We start from the raw sequence: 22,217 nt of genomic DNA on the forward strand, positions 1-22,217 counted from the left end.
TAGAATGAAATAAATATAATAAAATGAAATGTAAACACAGACCATTATTCCATTAATGAAAATGGTATCTCTGTGAAGAGATGTGTACACAGAGAAGCCCAGCAGATCAGGCCTGGTTTTTGTCAGTAAGTTTTAGTAGTGGCTGTGAAGAAGTCACTAAGCTTTTCTACCCTGGCCTGAAGAACTGGGACTCCCACATACTGGAGAACCACAGCTCCAGACAATAGCTGTGGGCACTGTGAGCACAAACAGTCTCACCTCTCTGTGTACGCAAGGTGATGGTTGTATTTATGGCAGTATATATATCTTACTGCCTTGCCAAGTTATTTAAAACTGTGTAGTAAGACTGACTTATCTATATGTGCCCTCTCTTTCATAAGATACACTGAGAAGGGAAATGTGTTCACAGGCACAAGGAGAACAAAAAGATCGATTTTACACATGAATAAGATACTTGACCATAAGAAAGTGGAGTTTAAGAATGCAAAACAGGGTTACTTCACGAGGAAGGGGTGGGCCGAAGAGGAAAAAAGACCCCTGGAGAAACGAGTCACTGCACGGAACCAGCCGGGAGGCGACACCGCCTCACCCGCTCGCGGTGTGCCGGCCATAGCGCTCCGCCGCAGCGCGTCCCCCGGAACTCCTGGCGCGGCCGCTTGTTTCCGGGGGAGGCCGGAGCGCACCGGGGGCACACGCGGCGGGCAGGTGGGTGCTGAGGGCAGTGGGCCAGGGCAGCGCGGTGGGCACCGTGCGAGGGTGAGCGTACCCCGTGCCCCGCTCCGCAGCACAGGGCCCGGCGGCTCTCTGGGGGCCGACTGGAAGCCGCCTGCCCCAGCGCTGTGGCGGCCCGGCCTTCCCCTGCCTTCCCCTGCCTTCCCCTGCCTTCCCCTGCCTTCCCCTGCCTTCCCCTGCCTTCCCCTGCCTTCCCCTGCCTTCCCCTGCCTTNTCCCCTGCCTTCCCCTGCCTTCCCCTGCCTTCCCCTGCCTTCCCCTGCCTTCCCCTGCCTTCCCCTGCCTTCCCCTGCCTTCCCCTGCCTTCCCCGGGCCCGGCGCCGACGTTTCTCAGGACGCGGTGCTACACGTGTGCCACCCGGGCTCACTGCGTTTTCTGCTCTGTCTGCTGTGTACAGTCACGAGGAAGCTTTCCATGCCACGCTGATTGTAGTCGGCTGTTGAAGGAGTAAGATGGAGGAAAAGGAGAAGAAGAAGCACCATGCCAAGCACAGTGGACCAAAAGCAGAGAAAAAAAGGAAACGTCATCTTAATGATCTGGGGATAGGAGAGGAGGAGGATGCTCGGAAGAGAAACCCCAAAGCCTTCACAGTGCAGTCCGCCGTGCGGATGGCCAGAACGTTCCATAGGTAAGCAACAGGAATTAGTTACAGAGGATGGAGCGAGTTGGGTGAATAGGTGAGGCCCTGACACAGCTGCCTGGAGCTGTGGGTGCCCCGTCCCTGGAAGCCCTCGAGGCCAGGCTGGATGGAGCCCTGGACTCCTGCTTTGCTGGGTAGCAGCCAGCCCACAGCGCAGGGTTGGAACCAGGTGGGATTTAAGGTCTCTTCCAACCAAAGCCATTCTATGATTCCATGACAATAGATGTCGGTTGGTATTTTTTTTATTGTTTTGCATATAAATGTACAAAGTGTAATTTTCATAGGTATGCTCACAGAGTTTTCATCGTTTGTGAGGTTGTATTGTAATTTGCATGTGCGTCAGTAGTGTGGTGCATCCTGCATCTGTATTACTTGGTGCAGGTATATTAGACTTACTAGGAAAAAAAAGTCATAGAGCTCTTTAAACTTGGTCAGAGTTCCTTGTACATGTTAGCGTCCAGACGCTTGGTACACCTTCATGTCTGAATGTTTGCAGATACTGAAGATTTTCTAAAAGAAATGTTATTGCTTTTTAAGTTCTTATCATGTTCATTATAAATTTCTTCTTAGAACTCAGGATTTGAAGACTAAAAAACATCACATTCCTGTGGTTGACCGTACTCCTTTGGAGCCACCTCCAGTGGTGGTGGTTGTAGTTGGCCCTCCCAAGGTTGGGAAGAGCACCTTAATAAAATGTCTCATTAAGAACTTCACAAGACAAAAATTGGTTGAAATCCGGGGCCCTGTTACTATTGTTTCAGGTGAGAACGAAGATATGAGAAATGGAAATGCCTGTTTTACACTCCTCTGTTGTGTTGCTTTTAGAACTAGGACATGTTCATGTTCTCCTGATTCTTGGCCATGTTGAAGAAGTCATTTGGCTGTGTTATCAGGCACACTTATTAACTGCAAAGGAATTGTTAGATTTGGGCTTTTGTTCTTCTAAACTTGTTGCTTTGTTTGTTATGTTTTCAGTCCCAATTTCTACTTGGCCATTGCCTTTTTATTTTTCTTGCATATTACCATTTGGATCATTGAGGTCTTAGGAGTAGCCCAACCCACAGCATCTCGAGGAAGAAAATTGTAAGGGAAATCTTGCTTGGATCCAGATGATCGTGTTTGGTGTTGATAGACTCTTAAGAGGTCTAAACTAATAAATCTGCTTTTTGTTGGGAATAATTGACAAATGTGGAAAAGGAAAAAAATGGAATGGGAAAAATATAATAAATTGGATTTCCTGTTTGGCCTACTGGAACTCAGGGATTGAACTTTGCAGTTGATAACACGAAGGAATAAAAATCCTGATAACTTTTAGGCGACAGTTATTTAAAGTTGTCCTTCGTGTTGTGTAAAGTTCTGTCAGCTAGCTCAGGTTAGTCAAACTTAACAGTGGGTACTTTGTACTAATTCAGATGCATTTTAAGAAATCTCTCTTAATATCCACTTAGTATTTTTTAATTATTATTATATATTTGAGAAGCTGCAGCAGAGTGTATTGTCAAAAGAGGAAAAGAAGTATGCAGTAAAATAAACTCATTGGGAATTAATTCTGGGGTATAAAAGATAAAAGTAAAGCAGCGGTTTCCTTCAAAATACAACATATCTTTCGCTGTTACATTGTTTTTTGAAAAAGACAGTGCAACTTCTTGAAAACTATGTGCTCAGCCTCATAATTTTAAATCAAGAGGTTAAAATTTCATAGAATTGCAAGCATTTGAAAACAAGTACTTTTACAGTTGCACATAGTTGACAGTCCATTTGCTAGACTTCAGGAGTATAACCTGAAAAGAAATCAGTGGGGTAATACCTTTGCTTCCTCTTTTTGAGTTTTTGCTCAAACTTTGCCTTAATTTTGTTTTCAGGTAAAAAACGCAGGCTAACTATTATTGAATGTGGATGTGACGTTAATATGATGATTGACCTGGCTAAAGTTGCTGATCTGGTAAGTTACAAATAGCATATGATTTCTACTATAATTTATGTTGAAAGTACTTCTTCCTGGAAGTACTAGAAGAAGACTGTGGAAGTAGTCTGTTTTCTCTGCCCATTGCTGTCCGAGGCAACACTGTCTTTGGTTTCCAAAATAACAGATGTAAGCTCTACAATGAACCTAATATTCTGTAACCACCTCTAGGACTTTCCTTAACTGGGGAGGAGGGGAGGGTGGGTTTGAGTGTGTGATGGTTTGGGAGGATGAAGGGAAATGACACAACTTGATTACTAATAGAATTGGTAAACTGTTAGCAGAAGACTTTATAACAAGCCAAGATTACGAAGTGACTTTTTATTTTGGGATTTGGTCAAACTGTGTAAAATCCGAAAACGGTATTCAGCTCACTAAGTTTTCAGTTAGTGCATAAAGTGGAAAACTGGGTTGGTTTTGTTTGATATACTTGCAGTCTCTGTCTTTGAAGGTTACTGTATAGTAATATGACTGATTTCAGTGAAATGTAGTCTCTGTTTTAAATTTAAACTTTTTGTTTATTAAGTCTATTCGTCTTGAGGATCTAATACACAATCCATGAATCTGTTGGCAATTCTGTTTTGTGTATGGATTTAGAATAGAATGTTCATGGTTGATTTGGGCTTGGGATCCTTAGCTAAATGTTAACTAAACTAAAACGCATGCAGTAGTCCAGGATCCTGTTTTACCTGCATGCTTCCTTCTCGAGGAAGTAAGATGTATTAAAAATACTAAAATGTGTTGGTATGTAGATGTGATGTTGAAGATTCCAAATACACTTAGCAATGCTGAGAATCTGTTTGGTTTTACTGTTAGGGGGCTGAGTTTACATCATCACTTGCAGATCTTTGTCATCAGTTGCCATGCATTTTAAGTTCTTCATTGCTGAGGACCCAACAGAGCTTTATTTCAACTTTCATGCCATTGTTGAGTGCCATTTTCCCTTGTCAGTGGATTTTAGTGATGCACAGCAGTAGTTGCAATGTGTGAAGAAGGCTTGTTTGCCTCACCTTACCGAAGGAAGCAAACAACCTTAGAGGCATGAATGTGTCTAAGATGGGGATACCCAAAAGAGAGGGTGTTTACAAATTTTACAGAATAATCCTGCAAGTTCTAGAGAGTGCTCAATTTTTCATTTTTAAAATTCACCAAGTAAACACCTGTTCAGGCCTTAGTATGTTACTCTATATTGTTATATTCTCCACAATTCTATTGGGGAGAATGTGCGAATGAGATCTGTGTAAAGGAGATTTGATTGACTGGAAAGTTTGATTTGATTTCCTAAGTCGTACTAACTTCTGAAGCATACTATAATTAAAAAGCCAAAGTTGATTTTCAGGTTATTTGAAAGTAAGTAACAGAACTTCTGCAAGATTTTGGTTTCTGAGAAGCTTATGACTTTAAAGTCTTAGTCTTTGAAATTAGCTTGTATGGATATGGACATCACAGTAGTGTTACCGTGAACTGCCGATGTTGTGTTTTTAGGTTCTGATGCTCATTGATGCCAGCTTTGGATTTGAAATGGAAACGTTTGAATTCCTGAACATTTGTCAGGTACATGGCTTTCCCAAAATTATGGGAATTCTTACCCACCTGGATACATTCAAGAACAACAAACAATTAAAGAAGACAAAAAAGAGGTTAAAGCACAGATTCTGGACTGAAGTATATCCGGTATGGCATCCAACATTCATTTGCCACATATTTTGCATTGTAGTAGCTAAATAAAGTCTGTGGAAGTACTTAAATATTTATTGCATTCATAAAATCTTTTGAACATTACTATCAATGGACAATTTTGGTATTATATGAGATAATGCACTCTTTATTAAAATGCTTCTATCTCTGAGCGTGTCTAGCTACAAAACATGATACAAGTAAAAAGGTCTGTTACATGGGTTATGTGTGTGGGTCTGGGAGACATACTATATCTTTACAACAGATTTTCTGGCTGTTAATGGTTTTTCACTAAGATTTAGGGGAGAGTTTTCATGTTAAAGTGTGCTAGTTAGTTTGAACTTCAGGAATCAATTCTAAATTGCAATTTATAATTATGATTCACAAAATAGAATTGCATTAGTTTTTTCCAGTATTGCACTGATGTTTAATACTTTTATGTCTTTTTAATGTTTAGGGTGCTAAGCTGTTTTATCTGTCTGGGATGGTTCATGGAGAGTATCAAAAACAGGAAATTCACAACTTGGGGCGTTTTATCTCTGTTATGAAATTCCGACCTCTTACTTGGCAAACGTCTCACCCATATGTTCTTGCAGACAGGTATACACCTTTCTCCATTCTTCAGTCTCAACATAGAAAACATCTTTACTGTCTAAAAAGCTAGAAATAGTTGAGCATCTGTGAACACAAAACTTAGAGAAAAAGAGAAAAAAAAATTCTGTAGTCTTTCAGTAACATTGTTTTAGGTTACTGTAACTTATTGAACATGTGCCACCTCCATGGCTGGGTGTTTGTGTCCCCTTCGTTGTGTGGTACAGAAGGCGATTGCAGAAGGGATTTCCACCTGATTACCCCCAAAACAGCCACTCTTTCCCTCTCCCCTTCCCTATGGTAGTTTTTGTGTTGCTTACTAACTAGGTATTGGGTGTCTGAGGGTAATGCATCTTTCAGCTGTCTTATGGTGGTAACTTGCTTTCCCCCTAGTGACAAAATTGATTTGAGGAGTGTTTAGTGTGGACAGCATATAAATGAAGTGTTAAGAGAGAGGCACGTGTTCTGTGAAATGTCAGTTAATCTGGAGATACGCGCATTTGTGTTCGACAACAAGTTTTAAAATACAGTTGTAAAATACTTTTGAAAGGTTTCTTATTATTGACTGTTTGATTTTTAGAGTCTGCAGAGCATGACTCAGTGCTGCTGCAGTTGTGTTTCTGTAAATTACATTTTTTTTTATTAGGGCTGTGGGCTGGTCTGACTTTTTTCTTTTTTTTTTTTCCTTTTTTTTCAATGTTTGGTAGAATGGAAGACTTGACAAACCCAGAAGATATACGAATCAATCCCAAATGTGACAGGAAGATATCACTTTACGGCTACTTAAGAGGAGCATATCTGAAAAACAAAAGCCAAATTCATATGCCAGGTAAGTTATCGTATTCCTAAAACTGTGTTTGTGCTGATCTGTGTTGCTGTTGATAATTTAATAGTGGTTTGATTTGTATCTTTAAACTGTGAGTTGTAAAATAGATTTTTCACCTTTTTTAAAACATGTTAAACTTTTGGAAATTATTTTTGTATTACTCAATTCTGTGAAAATATATCCTTGCAAATAGTTTTGCTTTTTAATTCTGCAGTTTTCTTGCAGTGTTAAACACAGTATTGGCAGCATCTGAAGATATTCAGTGGTGTTTCACTTTAGGAGATGCTTGAAGTGTAAAACATAACCATCTCTAATAGTGAAAAGTAAATTTGGCATCCGTAAAATTTTGCATAGTCCTCATACTCCTTCAATATTTTAAGCACATGATTTAAAAGCTTAATTTCAAAGATTTTAATATTAAATATACAGACCTATTCAGAAATGTGAGTTAATAGTTCCCTCATTAAACACAATCAGTCAAACCCAGAGCTGTGTTTTGGTGAACTTTGGTGAACGCCTCTAAATTCATTGGTTTAACAGGAGAAACAAATGTTTGATACAGAGCTGATGAATTGTTGAATGCTACATTTTTTCTTTTATCTCTTTATGATGAATTGTACACATTTTAGAATTAAAACTCAATGAAAACCTTATTTGTCCCCTTGTATATTTCCCTAGGTGTAGGGGACTTCACTGTGAGTGATGTGAGTTTCCTGCCAGACCCCTGTGCTCTACCCGAACAGCAGAAGAAGCGTTCTTTAAGTGAGAAAGAAAAACTAATCTATGCCCCTCTCTCAGGTGTTGGGGGTATTGTATATGATAAGGATGCTGTTTATATTGACCTTGGAGGAAGCCATGCTCATGAAAATGAAGAGGTAAAGGAACTAAGTTAGTGTTTTCAATTCTTGTCTCTTAAAAAATGTAGTTTTCACTTTTAGAGTCAAAACAAGTATTTAATAATAAGCTTCTTAAAAAGAATACTTGTATATTAATTTCTTTTTCTCCTCTAGTGACTTCTCTGTGTAAAACTTTGTGCAAAACATTTGAAGGATCAGTTAATAAGTATTTAAACTTAGTTTCAGAAGCTTTATTTGTAAAGGCTTGAGATTTATAGAAGCTTCTGAAACTAGAACATTATCGTTCCTATTCTGCAAAGTAGGGCAATTGCAGGAAAGAATGATGATTATTATTATTTTTTACAAATGCGTGTTTCTGTTTTTTTTGTCAGATTAATGGTTTTATTAGCTGTTCATTGGATGTTTGTTTAATCTTAATTGAAATGTAAAAAACCTTGGCTTTTCAGGAGGAAATGAGACCAAATCATGAGCTACTTCAGAGCCTCATCTCCACTCACTCAGCCATAGATACTAAGATGGCATCAAGCAAGGTTTCTCTCTTCATGGACTCTAGACCGTTAGGTTCAGAAGATGTAGGACAAGAGTAAGTTTCGAATTCTGAGCATTGTTTGAACAATAATGAGTCTCTGATTTATGTTCTAATTTAGGAAAGTTTCTCTGTAGCGTACAGTTAACGGAGTGCCATGTTACTTAGTTCTTTTTGTTAGACTACTCATGCCAAATACATACTTTGAGATAGGAATAATTGGTATTAAGAATGTTTTGTAAGCAGTATAGTTCTACCATCCAGAATTTCCTGGATGATACAGCTTTAAGTAGTACATTTCTGTTTTCAGAGTTTCAGAGAATGGCAGTCATAATCTTCAGTGAAATTCATTGTTTAACCTATTTTCATCCCACAGAAAATGAAGAAATTTCATGGCGTTATTTGCATCAACAATATGGAGTGTATTGCTGAAATAAAAGGCTTTTCTTACTTCACGAAATCTGTTACCTTTCTAGTGTTTTCCATAACTTCTATTTTTGATGTTCCTTCCACAAAAATGTTTTAAAATATTGATATGAAACCAAATTGTTTTGCTAAAATTTCTTTATTCTTCACTGTCTTCCCCCGAACATAATATCTGGAAAAACAGGATTGTGATGCCAAAAGAAGAGAGGCAAATTGATTTGAAGACTGGAAGAGTACGTCGGAAGGCATTATTTGATGAAGAAGAAAAGAAAGAAAATGATGATGCAGTTAGTGATGAGGAAGATGACCAAGAAGAAGAAGAAGCAATGTCTGAGGATGGAAGCAATGGTGATGATGAAGAAGATTCAGAGGAAGAAAGTGGCGAAGAGCTCTTGGAGGCAGAGATGGCTCCTGGGAGTGCCAAGCGCCTGAAAACAGAGGTGGCTAAAGAAGAAACTGTGAGTGAACTGCCAGCATTTGCTGATAGTGAGGATGATCTTGAGATGAGTTCTGAAGAAGGACAAGCTGCCTCTGAAGAAAATGAAACAGAGGAAGATGATGATGGTGATGATGATGAGCAAAGGACATACGGAAATGAGAGCTCAGATAGTGAATTTGAAGCTGCAAGCAAAGGAACTGTTGAATCTGAGCAGAATGAACTAGTGAGTGAAGATAAAGAAATGAGATCCGAACTGTCAGTTCGCAGTCTGAAAAAAAAATTATTGCTCACAACAGATTCGGGAAATTGCACAGCAGAAGAGGCATCAGAATCTGAGGTTGAATCCCTCAGTGAGGGAGATGATGAAGAAAAATCACAAGATGAATTAGAAGCTGAAGTATCAGATAGGAAGGGATTTCAGCCAAAGCAAGCTGGTAGGACTGGGCTTCACGCTGAACTTGAAGTTGTAGAAGCTGATGATGATGTTGAAAATCTACTGAGAGAAGAAGAGGAGTATGAAGAAAAAATAGATTTTTCTGCTGACACTGCAGGTAGACTGTATATGTTATAATTTTTTTAATGCCCATTTTTAATTGAATTCCTCGTTAATTGATGAAGAATATTGTAACGAGTAAATATGATATATATTTGAGTTGCAACATTGTATAATTGTTGGGTGGCAAACTTCACCTTTGGAAACCTGGTACTCTTTAATTTTAAGCCTTTGATTTGTAGTGTAGTATGCAGATCTCAGGTTTCCTTGCTCAAAAATGGAGGTGATTCATTTTATAAACTTTGGCATTTCTGCATATATATTTTTTTTCAATCTTTCTTTAATTTGTAATCTTTACGGATGTGTGTGTAAAAGATGTTAAGATGCTTTATTTCATTTAGAGTAAACCATTCTTGGGGGAACATTACAAAAACGTTTTAACTGTTGACCGAGCATTTGATTAAGTTGCTCATAAGAATGTGGAATTTCTGTCCTTGGAGACAGTCAAAAGCTGTCTGAATGTTGTCGTAGGCTACCTGCTGTCGGTGAACTTGCTTGAGTAGCAGAGCTGGAGAAGTTAGCTTTGAGAGGTCCAGCTTCAACTATTCTGTGATTCTTTGAACAGGAAGGAAGTGTATAATTCCAAATTTGAAAATAGTAAAATCTGTTATCATTGCTAATAATCTTACACTTTTATCCTTCTAAAATTAGGATTCATCAGGAAAAAAAAAAATCAGAGCTCTAGCTTATTGGCCACAGTTTGTTTCTGTGTGTATATGGAGTATAAAAAACTGATGAATTGTGTGTTGTGGTTATGTCCATATTTGAATAGTTTATGTAGTTCCTGAGTTTGACTCTTTTTTGAAGGTGGATGCTCATTTTTCCCTTTTCAGGTGCACTTAAATGGAAGGAGGACCTCACACAGAAGGCAGCTCAGGCCTTTCTAAGACAGCAACAGGCAACCCCAAATCTTCGTAAACTCATATATGGAACAGGTACAAATTTATAATGTCTTAATATGTGGTAGGTTTTTAGCTTATAGTAAGTTTCTAAGTCTGAAACTTTGAGCTCTTTTAGTGAGAGGCTTGAGGAGAGTTAATTGATTTTCTTAATTGCCAGTACTCACTTTCTCTTGTAATAAAGACAATTGTTAGTTTTCCATTAAAAAACATCTTGAGCTTGTTTGGGAGACTACTGGATTATTACCTGTTCTATTGTATAACTATTTTCCACCAAATATCTGAATTTTGGTCACTTATATAATTGTATAGCAGCTATTGCACAAATCCGTTTTGGTAATTTGTGTTTCATAAAGTACTACTTTCTTTTGGCAGTTTTCAGTAATTTCTCACACTGACTGAGAGTGGAATATTCTTTTAGACATGTCTTAATGTTATCATGTCTGTGCATTATCATGTCAAAGGTGTTCATCAAGAAAAAAAAAACTGGCTTAGAAGGAAGATTAGGGTTAGTTTGCTTTCTTTTTGTAATTTGTCGCGTTTAATTTGCAGCATTTCCAGTATTTATCTGAATGTACAAACCTCTTCATGCAGAACCTACATAGAATACAAGGAGTATTTGGCTTTTATAAAACTTTCACAGTGCAGAAATGGAAAGATTTACTAGTAGATTCTCAAGTCCAGTGTTCTTGATTTACAAACTAGTTTAGTGTTCTATCTACTTACGGTATTGAATGAATGCTGTTTGCTTAATGGACAATATTCTTTGAGATAATTCCAGGTAAGCAAGTAGGAACTGGACTGCAGGTTGTTCAAAGAACTGTATAGAATTGTGTAGTAAATCAGATGTTTCAGTGTGGAACAGCTGCACAACTGAAACTGATACAATATAGTATCTTCCTGGCTGCATCTACTGCAGATATTGTGAAACATAAGGCAGGAGAGAGGTTGTTGACAGATGTAATTGATGTACTGCAGGGAAATAATCACAGTTTGTTTCTTTTAGCTGTCGAGGATGAGGACCGTGAAGGTGAGGATGCAGGTGATGAACTTGGAGGTCTATTTCATGTCAGCCGTCCAGACAAAGAATCCAAGCAGAAGGCTAATGGTCTCGACTGCTCCAAGTTTCTGGTAGAAAAGCCTCAAGACTGGGACTTAGAAGAGGTAATTCAGTCAGATGATTGCATTTGCAAATCCTATACTCATTATGTCCTGGCTATGTTTCCAAAAGCACTACTGAGTTACTATGGAGAAGTGTCATTGAAACATGTATGTAAGCCACAGTTATTGTTACATCTTCTGTTACTTAGGGCCATGAGGGGTATTTACTAGCTAGGACATTCAATGGAAAGTTAGAATAAGTCTGTCAAATGCTCGCCTCTCAACTATCTGGTGGATTGTAGTTTTCTGTTTATACAAAAGCAAAATGCATGAGTGAAAATATGATACATAGAGACGTGGTTAATGTAAAGACCTTTGGGTAAGGTTTGAGTGGCTTCTTATTCCTGCTTTTGACTGAGGAATTGCTTAGTTTTGGTAATGGTGCCTTGATTTGGATCTGTGTCTGAAAATATCAGATTATCTCTAAGTTCGGAAGATGATTGAGGAGTGGGGAATGAATAATAGGAATGCATGTGTTGATGAGAAGCTCTAACTGTACAAGTCAACAACACTTTATTTTGCAGGTTATGAGCAGTATTAGAGACTGCTTTGTTACAGGGAAGTGGGAAGAAGATAAAGACGCAGCAAAGTTGTTGGAAGAAGATGGTATGTGTAAGACTTTTTAAAAAGTATATCAATGGATATAGGAGTTATGGGAATTACTCCACAGTTATGTATTTAGAATGTCCTGCACTAGCTATATACTTGCATTTTTTTTTTTTCAGACTGAGATCTTTTGGAGGATTTTTTGTTTATGTTTTTAGAAATGTTTGGGAAAAATTAGAAAACTTGAATAATGTGGCTATGTCTTTTGTATAAATTGATTGACGTTTGTTAGATTTATTTAAGCATTTTTTAACTTTAAAAATGTCTGCTATATTTAAATTTTTAATTACTTTTTTTTAAATTATGAAGCTCAGTTGCTCTGCTGATGTCTTGTGTCATTAGTCTTAACACAACCAGAATGCTCTTCCCTAGGTTAATTTTGTGAGGCAGTGTGTGTGTTTATTTGGAGTGATTTAAGTAAGTTTTATTTATGTATTCAAAATCATGAAGTTTAGATATTGAAAGGGAAAAGGGATCCAGTGAACTTCAACTTAGAATATAGAGAAGACAACAGACATCTAAAACTGATGATAGGAAGGAAATAGGTTTGGGCTGAAACTAATCTATAAACTAGTACTAAGAAATACAGAATACTGAAAATGAGATTAACAGAATAGTAACTGTCAGATATTTTGTTGCAGAAGAATTGTATGGAGATTTTGAAGATCTTGAAACAGGTGTTGTGCACAAAGGAAGGCCTACTACTGAGGGAGATGAGGTATGATCTCTGTCTTTGTTCTGGAGTAGCACATACGTGTTTCTGATAGGCATCCCATGGTAATAAATTTCATTTCTGTGATTTGGTAAGAAAGAGATCAATAGGAATGAGGAAGAGAAGATATATGACTTTGGAACCTATATGTATCTAGAATAGCGTATATTTTTAGTCTCAAACTCAAATGTTGTTTAAAATTAATTAGGTAAGACAAAGCACCTCACTATTAAACAGTAGATGTCAGGATCTGGAGTTATAAGAGAAATATTTTAAAAACAAGTGTGATTATAATTGTTCCTATCATGTCATCTGATGTGGAAGACTATAGAGCTCTGTTTTAACACAATGAGCAGTGGAAACTTACATTCCTCATGTCTGTGTAAGAGAGGTTGGTGGAAGCACTTCACTGCTGTGACTTGGATATACTTTAAGAACAGAGCTGTAGTCATAAAAAAATTTTTACACTAAACAACTTGATGTTTTTACATTTGGTTATAGAATTGGAGTAATGGCATCATCTTGGCAGCATTCAAACAGTTAATGAACAAACTTAGGCCTTTCTAGCTTCTAGAGTGCTGCCTTGCAGAGCAATATTACTTGAAGTTAGTTACTTTATTTCCTCTCTTTGTGTGCTTATTTTAGGTGTAGAATAGTAGGCAAATCTTAGGATCTGTTCCCTGACATTAAATGTTAAGTCAAGCAGTGCATTTAATGAAAAGGAATACGATTAGATTATGGAATGTTATGGTTATTGCTGAGGTAGCATCTTTTTGTATGAATGACTTAAGAAATATTCTCATTTTAGATAAGAATGAATAAGTGCCTAATCACTTGAATCCTGACAAAATATTCCTTATATTAACATATTAAATATATAATATATTAAAAATGTTCATCAGAATGGCTGATTTTCAGTGAACACTATTACATATATTTGCTAAATTATCATTGATCAGTCTGAAAACGAAGAAAAGAATGATGGAAAAAAGTCCAAACCAGAAGCTGAGGAGGAGGAAGCAAAGAAGGAGCGCCTGGAAAAGAAGCGGAAACTGAAAGAAATGTTTGATGCAGAGTATGATGAAGGGGATGCCACGTACTTTGATGATCTTAAAGAAGAAATGCATAAACAAGCCCAGGTACAAGCTGTTAATTTATCAATTTATCTGACTGTGTGTCTTCAGAAATACCCAACGGTGTTTGCCCAAAGGTCTTTTCTGGAGACACACATGAGAAACCCAACAACAGAAAGCTTGAGTTAAATTGAAATCAGTTAATGATATTATAATTCACTGAACAGGTAAAGCTTACGTGATGTATCTTGGCCTATTCAGAAGTTTTTAGCAATTTTATCATTTACTGGTAGTCTAGCATGGAAGGTCTTAAAAAAGCAAAACAATAAAACATGAGAGAGGAGTCCTGGTCCCCTCCCCGGAAGACATCAAGGCATCCTTTTAAGTGGAAGAAGGGGAAAATCCTTCTTGTATTAACATGCATCACATGTTTTCCTGATACTGTTTTTGGGGTGGTTATTGCATTGTTAAAAATAGAGGATTAAGCTCTGTGTGGCGATCTCTTGCCCAAACTGTCAAGTTATTTTGAGAAAAATAATTGATGATGATTCTTCTGTATGCTTAGTAGCAGTCTTCGGCATAACTGCATCTAGAATTCTGGATGCTGATTTTGTTCCAGGCCTCTAAACTTAAAAATGGTTTATTTCTTTGGCTGGCTTGGAAGAATATTGTCTTATGCTACTAGTAATTTCACTGTCTCCTCTCATGACAAAACCTTGTCCCAAGTTGTTATTAAATTCATTGCTACCCTCTTGTATTAACCTTTGTCATAAGTAGTCGTAGCATACTGATACATTTACTAAGAACACTTAAAATGTAAGCAAGTACATTGCAGTAAAAGATTGAGATGATTTACAATTGTTTCACTAGCTGTCTGTTACAGAAAAAAGTGCTAGCAGTCAGCTGTGCTTCTACAGCAGAATGGAAGGGCAAGTATCTCAAACTGGGGGTGTGTAAACACTTCTTGAAAAATAAGCTTGGACCACAAGATTTGTTCTACATCTTAATACCTTAAAAAATGAAATCAGTTTGCTTAAACATGACATCTCACATCACAGGTAGCTGAACATCAGAAGATAGAGTAGGAGTGTGAAGGGTAAAGCTTATCTTATTCATAAGGATTTCTTATGAAATATTTACATAATACCTGCTTTTATATGCCACATAAGAGTTTTAAAAGACCCTTTTGAGGATAGAGAGTATTTGAGGACATAGAAATATTTTTAAGCTGCTGAGTAAGATAGGAGCCCAGTCTCCCTATAGTGACACCTAAAGATCAGGATGTTAACTTTAAAAAGTAATTGGGTTCCTAAATGAAAAATGTACTTCTGACAGTTGTATCTTTAAAATCCAAAGTCACCCCTATGAAAGATATATCTGAAATGACTCAGTCATTTGCTTCTCTTGGGCACTGTCTTTCAAGTAGACTAACAGCCCCTCTTGGGATTTCAAATTGGAAGAATTTCATGGTGGTGGTGATCTCACTCTGAATAAAGAGTCACAAAACCTGTTAGATCTTTCTCTAAAGATTTATATAAATCTTAGCATGTTTTAAATAGAACTGGCACCTCACGAACAAGTTGTTAATACTTGAAGTTTGTAAAATGTGATGACTTTCTCCTTGACTTTCTCCTTGTCGCATAGCTTAATCGAGCTGAATTTGAAGACCAAGATGATGAGACCAGAGTGCAGTATGAGGGCTTTCGGCCTGGGATGTATGTTCGAATAGAGATTGAGAATGTCCCATGTGAATTTGTCCTGAATTTTGACCCTCATTATCCAATTATCCTGGGTGGTTTAGGCAACAGTGAAGGAAATGTCGGATACGTACAGGTATGCAGCCAAAGCTGTGAGTGCACTTTCTTTCAGTACGGCTGTGCTTCACTGTGTCTGGAGTTGCTCTTTATTTTCTTCTTATTAAGGATATGATAACCAGAGAGAAGTATTCATCTTTATCTCTTGAATAGTGGAGTTGCTTTTGATACAGTTAACTTTACACTAACAGATACTGGATTTTTACAGGCTTAGTTGGATAACTGGAAGAAAAATACGTGATTGTTATTTAATGTTCATGATGTCGTTCTGCAGAGATGTCTCAGGAATACTGTACACTGGTACTGTGATGACTAGATTGCAAGCTTGAGTTGTACTCTGACGTTTATGTTCTGCAGTTAGGTGGCTAGAGGAAAATTATTAGCTTATATACATTTGGCTTTTTTTTACTATATGCATACAAATGTGATTTTGAAAAGTGTAATACCGATTAACTATATTTTTCCAGTCAACCTAGTGTTAGAGTGTTCAATGATTCTGAATAAAGCTTTCTGGCTAAGAACATTCTATTGTAGATAGAAGTTGCTTTCAATCATTCTTGAAAATTAAGGCTTGAATTTCAAAATTAATGTGATTATCCTATTAGAGCATTGTTAATCTTTTCTTCTAATTAGTTGCGCCTGAAGAAGCACCGATGGTATAAGAAGATACTTAAGACACGTGATCCTTTAATCCTCTCATTAGGATGGAGGCGATTTCAGACTATTCCAATGTTCTACATTGAAGATCACAATGGCCGTCATAGGCTTCTGAAGTACACACCACAACATATGCACTGTGGAGCAACTTTCTGGGGTGAGGGAATTCTGGAGTTACTATCGTGAATCACTTAATCGTTATAAAATTCTTAAGCTTTACAGGATATATCAGGAAACACAGCTGGAAGCTTTGAGGATGATAAATTTTTAAAAAGTTGTGTTCCCCATGGAATATGAAATAACAACAAATAGTGTAATAAAATAGGCAGTTGCTGATAGAAAGAGAAGGGTGAGTGAATTATTTGGCTTTTAATCAAATAATGAATGTTCTTCTTGGCTGTATTGTATCAAGGAGGAACTTTGTCTGGCTTTGTCTAGAGAGAAGGCGAGCACTTGCATCCATATGGGCCTGACCCTGATAATGCTTCTATGCATAAGTAAATTAATGTGCAAATAATTTCTATAACTTTAGTAGGACTATTTGAGTACTGGGTTGAGTGCTGTGTTTAACCTGTCTTTGGTTTTAATCATTGATATACAGCAAGAATTTCTAAGCTTTCTCAACAGCTCAAGTAGAAGCCATTAGATGTTACATAATGAGGCCCTTCATAATTCTTTAATTTTTCTTGTAGGGCCCATCACTCCTCAGGGAACAGGATTTCTGGCGGTTCAGTCTGTCTGTGGCACAACAGTAAGTTTATTACATCAAAATGTTGATTACTGTTTTCCAAAGGTCTTGTGTGTATGTAATGTATAGATCTGAGGAGAAAGGTTTACACATAGTAAATCACTGATATCGTAGGATCTGCGAAGTTAGGTGGACTTCATCTTTTGAGAGACGTATTGTGATGAGATAGGAAATTAGACCAAAACTTTTTTTTGCCTCTGCTACACTGAAAATGACAAACACTGCTTTACTATTTTCCATGGAAAGATTTATGCCTACTTGTTTTTTTAGGTACCTCAGATATTTAGGTATTTAGATAATTTCTGAAACCTTCTTACATGATGAGATTCTAGTATTCCTGATGGAAAACTGCCCTCAGTGTGGGATTCTCTGTGTTGTTGAAACCTGTCCTATTGCAGTCTCATCCTGTTACAAGTATTAGGTTGTTCTCATCACATGTCCACATCTTAATAGTGACTTATCGTAGTGTACAACTCTTCTCCTTTGAGACTTTGAGTAATGTACTGTTTCATAAAGAGAATACAGTAAGGCAGATAACAAGGACATCTAAATTGCTTCCGAGTAAATTAGAGTGGCAGCTCTGAAAATCTTCTAATTGAGTGGTAGGAATGTTCCATCAGTAGTACCTTAACTTGTCTGTACAAAGTCAGTTTGTATTTTTCATGCTGCAGTACCCCTGTAAAGGTTAGAAATTTGGAGCTCAAGCTCTAAAAAACTATGTAGTTGTGTCAGTGAAATGGTTTCTTCACTATTTGGTAAATATATGATATATTCCTCTTTGGTAAATATGATTCATTGTTGTATTTTATCTCTGTTTCAGCCTGATTTCCGGATAGCTGCCACAGGAGTTGTGCTTGATTTAGATAAATCCATAACTGTTGTGAAGAAATTAAAGCTAACTGGCTTTCCATTCAAAATTTTTAAGAACACTTCTTTTATTAAGGTAGGTACGTATGTGTATGCTATAAAACTATGCAGCAATGTTAGGAAGGAATGCAACTTAGGACTACATGCATCTGTCTTTCCTGAGGCAGTTCTCCATAGTCACTGCTTAGTGTCTCTTATGGTACTGTCCAACAAATCTAAATTATTACTGTAAACCAGAATTCTGGAATAGTTTCCTTGCTCATGTTCAGTGTGATTTTTATTTTACTTTTTAAAATTATTTTCTTCCTTGAACTCATTAGTTAGCTTCTCATAGTGAAAGACAAGTCTGGAGAATGTGAACTTAGCCCCAGTGTCATCCAGACACTTTGATTCCATTGGATTTCAGCTGTCCAAAGATTCAAATATTATTTCTAGCAATGCTTTAGGATTTTACAATTACAGTTACAAAAGAGTTTGCTGCAAAAGGTGTTGCAGAAATGAATTTTCACAGCTGTCCTTAGTTGGACTCTGAGGAAGAGATTAGGTTGTTCTGCATTTGGGGCAGGAAGCAACTAAGCACTGATTGTAACAGCCAAACACTAAAGTATTTGAGTGAAACGCACAGTTTTTCTGGATTTCCTTGTGGTTTAAGAATGGAGCAGTTTACTTGCCATTAAGGTAGTCAATTTTCCAGCAAATGACTTTAAAGGAGAACTGGACAAATTCTCTCAAATAGTTTTAGAGTTTTAAATGTATATCTTGAATGCAAAGAAGCTGATACATGACTTAAAAAGTAGATTACTTCTAGTAACTTAAAGTCAGTTAAGTAGGTTTTTGATATGGTTGGCACTTGTAGTATAAAGACAGTATTCTGTCCTTTGTATTTCTTAATCAGATGATTGTGGGGATTACTTACGTTTTTGTGCCTTACATACATCACACAAATCAACTTAGCATCTTGAATAATGGTGGGTAATTCACACTTTCAGGGAATGTTTAACTCCCAGTTGGAAGTGGCTAAATTTGAAGGTGCAGCAATTCGTACTGTGAGCGGTATCCGAGGACAGATTAAAAAAGCCCTCCGAGCTCCAGCAGGTGCTTTTAGGGCAACATTTGAAGACAAGTTGCTGATGAGTGGTAAGTTGCACTTTTCTAAGCTTGATAAAGGGCTGTTATCACATGACTTTCATCCTACTTCACCGATTGAAAAGCAGCGTCTTAGTCTCTGGAATCTGATAATTGAGATGTGATTTCAAAGAGCGTGAAATCTGCTGAGATGCAGAATGAAATAATAAAAAAAGAAGCACCTTTATGTTGAATTTCTTTCAGTTTTACTTAAAAGTCATACAGTATACAGATGAAAAGGCTTGTCTTGGAGATTTCTTTTTCTGAGTGTTTTGAAGTGTTTTATGCAGCGTGCTATGCTTTTCTCCATGAATGTGAAAATGAATTGCATTTAGTAATACAAGTGCTAGGATAACATTTTTTTCTGAGAAGTCCAGAGAGTGGCATTACAACTCTAGTTAGGTTCTTTTCCTCTGATGTTTGGGGGAAATGATGCCGGCAATATGAGTTAGTGATCTACTATGTTTATGGAGTGTCACTGTGATACTGAGAACATGAGTTTGTGTTAATCTGGGCTTATTTGACATTTATTTTCCTAAACACGGTGAAATTAGGGATAGTGTATAACTGCTTTCATAAAACAAAAGCGGTTTAAAACTTCTATAAAAACAGGGAAGCAATAGGTAAATTGAGTTTTATTGGTCATAGTATAGGCACAGATACTTAAATGTGAACCTTTGTGCAAGTATTTAATAGGAAGAATGGATAAAGTGGTATTAATGTGGCTGTTCTTCAGCGCTATATAGTCTTTGTGACTGCTTTAGATTTTACAGAATCAAGTGGTACAAACAGTTACATTGCCTTTGCCTGAAGTTGAACAGATTTGGTAGATATATCAAACACAATACTAGCACATGGTCTACGTGTTAGTTGTCTATTCAGACAATATTTGCATAGAGCGTGGTTCTGATGAACTATGTTGTGAGAGCCAAGTGATATCTTTCTTTTCTTTCAGATATTGTCTTTGTGAGGACTTGGTATCCTGTGTCTATCCCCAAATTTTATAACCCTGTAACATCCTTGCTGAAGCCAGCAGGTGAGAAAGATAGTTGGAGAGGAATGAGGACAACAGGCCAGCTGAGGCATGACCGAGGCATTAAGCTGAAACAAAACAAAGATTCCCTCTATAAGGTATATTTGATATATGAGTCTTATGCTTTTTTTTTTAAACTAGTGATCACATTCTAATTTGCCCTGTGGCCTAGACCTGTGTAAACAATAGGGTAAACACATGTTCATTTCATATTTTAATATTAAATGATTAATATTTTTATCCACAGGATACAGTTTTACCTGGCATGAGACAGGAATGAATCAGTGGAAAGCAAATGTCGTGTGTCAATGAGAGTTTATAAAGTAGTCTGAATAGTAAAGTAGGGGTGAAGTTTTTATTTACAGTTTTCATTTCACAGGTGCAAGGATGTGGAGAATCTTCTTCCCCTCTGCCCCCCAATGGTAGGAAATCAGATGAAAGATTTCTAAGGTCATGACTTTTATACATGTTCTATATCCATTCTTTTAGCCTATTGTGAGGGAGAAAAGGCATTTCAATAAGCTCCACATTCCTAAAGCACTGCAGAAAGCACTGCCATTTAAGAACAAGCCTAAGAATCTTGAGAAGAAAGGCAAGACTCCAAAAGACCAGTGGAGACCAGCTGTTATCAGGGAGCCTCATGAAAAGAAGGTAATTATCACTTACTCTGAAACAAGGATTCTCTACTGGAAAATGTGTTGCTTAGACCATTTCTAACTGTTGTTTTAGCACTTGAATGTACTACTAGTACTAAAGATATATATGCTCCTCGTTAAAAATTGTCGTTGCAGTTTGTTTTGTTCCAGTTTAGCGCATGGCACATGTATGGAAATGGCTCTGAGTAGACAGCATCTATTTCTTAAACTAGTAGATCACCTGAAGCCTAAATATGACTTTTGTCCTTGTCAAAATATTTTAAAAGTATTTCAAATGAATATAGTCCTCTCACAGTAGGGCAATTTAATTTGACAGCTGCAGTCTTTTATTGGTCTTGTCATTGGTATGTATGATTAACATAGCTTGTGAGATTTGAATTCTCTACTTCAAAAATGGAGAATTGCAGCATGTTTACAACTTCACTGTGAGTGTTCTATACAATTAAACAATTAAGCACAGATTTTTAAATAGTATCAAATCAAAATAGAGTTCACAAAAATAAGTCTTTGATTAACTTCCCAACAAGATAGATAATTATATCATTTTAGAAATTGAGGAACAGGTACAAAATTGTTAGGAATTTGCCCTGAATCTCTGATTCATGATATAGCTGTCTGCTGAGTTTAAACTGTTTCTTGCTACAAAACTCAACTGTTTGTATATTGATTTTTTGCTTTCTGTTTTAGATATCGGCCCTACTCAATGCTTTGAGTACAGTGAATAATTACAAGATAAAGAAAGCCAAAGTAAAACATCGGCAGCAGATTAAAGAATATGTTAAAGTTAAGCAGAAGGAGGAGGAACAGAAATTAAAGAGACAAAAGGAGGCTAAGAAGAAGATTTATCGAATACTGGGACAAAGGGAGAAAAAGAGACAGAAGTCAAGCTTGAAAGGATCTAGTGAGGGAGGAAAGAGTGTGTAAAATTTTGCAGATTTTGGGGCAAGTGAGAAAATAGGATGGCTGTGCAATTTTCTCTTGAAACAAACAAACAAAAGCCTTAGACTGCACTGAATGTGCTTTCAAGAGAAGAATGTGAATGTGACCTTTTTCAAACTATTGGATACATTTGGAAATGTATATAAATAAGATGGAGAACTATGAATTGTGGTTTTTCTATACGATATTCTATAGGACTTTGTGTCTCAGTATATTTCTACCCGTACTGCATATTTGTCCAGCCAATAAAGTATTTTATTGCCAAGTTTCTGAATATTCTTTGTGTTTTATCATAGTTCTGGTGGGCTTATGTGAAAGGAGGAACACCTGTGGATGAGTGTCTCTGAATGTGTTTCCGTGTTGGCCATTGCCTAAATTTTGCTCTTAGCAAGTCTTCCATCAAAAGGCATGAAGATCAGCTGTTACTTGGCAGGAGTAGTGTAATCTCTAGCTTTGATATACTAGCAGGTACCACCAGAGTAGCTTATTTCTGGTGCTTAGATCATCTGCTCTTGAATGAAAATATCTCAGGTTTTTCTACTTCTCACTAGATCTAAAAAATGTTAAAAATACCGCTTCATCCAGATCCGTTTCTTGAGCAGTTTTGGCACACTGAGACTCCTAGTAGGTCTCTCAGTGAGTGCAACTTTCTGGCTAAGCGGTGTTAGACACTTCCTGAATGCTGGTAACTACTGTA

At 37.1% G+C, this 22,217-nt stretch overlaps 1 protein-coding gene across 3 annotated transcripts; it reads left to right on the plus strand.

The window, feature by feature from the left end:
- Window positions 557-21,794, plus strand: BMS1 (BMS1, ribosome biogenesis factor). 3 transcript variants are annotated; one of them, XM_021399646.1, is made up of 23 exons: window positions 557-705; window positions 1,130-1,360; window positions 1,943-2,133; window positions 3,235-3,314; window positions 4,821-5,009; window positions 5,470-5,612; window positions 6,311-6,432; window positions 7,108-7,304; window positions 7,733-7,869; window positions 8,423-9,228; window positions 10,064-10,165; window positions 11,136-11,293; window positions 11,815-11,896; window positions 12,538-12,614; window positions 13,568-13,747; window positions 15,326-15,514; window positions 16,129-16,309; window positions 16,845-16,903; window positions 17,721-17,843; window positions 18,757-18,904; window positions 19,848-20,023; window positions 20,415-20,576; window positions 21,269-21,794. In XM_021399646.1, exons 2-23 carry the CDS (start codon window positions 1,185-1,187, stop codon window positions 21,503-21,505), a joined length of 3,915 nt encoding a protein of 1,304 aa, XP_021255321.1. In that variant the 5' UTR covers window positions 557-705; window positions 1,130-1,184; the 3' UTR covers window positions 21,506-21,794. The 3 variants fall into 3 exon arrangements, with proteins under 3 accessions (XP_021255321.1, XP_021255323.1, XP_021255322.1); XM_021399648.1 differs by having other exon boundaries at window positions 12,541-12,614; XM_021399647.1 differs by having other exon boundaries at window positions 662-756.

This window comes from Numida meleagris, chromosome 5 (assembly GCF_002078875.1).
Source record: "Numida meleagris isolate 19003 breed g44 Domestic line chromosome 5, NumMel1.0, whole genome shotgun sequence".
Lineage (NCBI taxonomy): Eukaryota > Metazoa > Chordata > Aves > Galliformes > Numididae > Numida > Numida meleagris.

Bases quoted from the DNA above. Each gene is read 5' to 3' on its own strand.
- BMS1 (XM_021399646.1), top strand. From the start codon at position 1,185: ATGGAGGAAAAGGAGAAGAAGAAGCACCATGCCAAGCACAGTGGACCA. The intron at 17,844-18,756 runs GTAGGTACGTAT...TCACACTTTCAG, and splicing joins AGAACACTTCTTTTATTAAG to GGAATGTTTAACTCCCAGTT. The intron at 20,577-21,268 runs GTAATTATCACT...TTTCTGTTTTAG, and splicing joins GGGAGCCTCATGAAAAGAAG to ATATCGGCCCTACTCAATGC.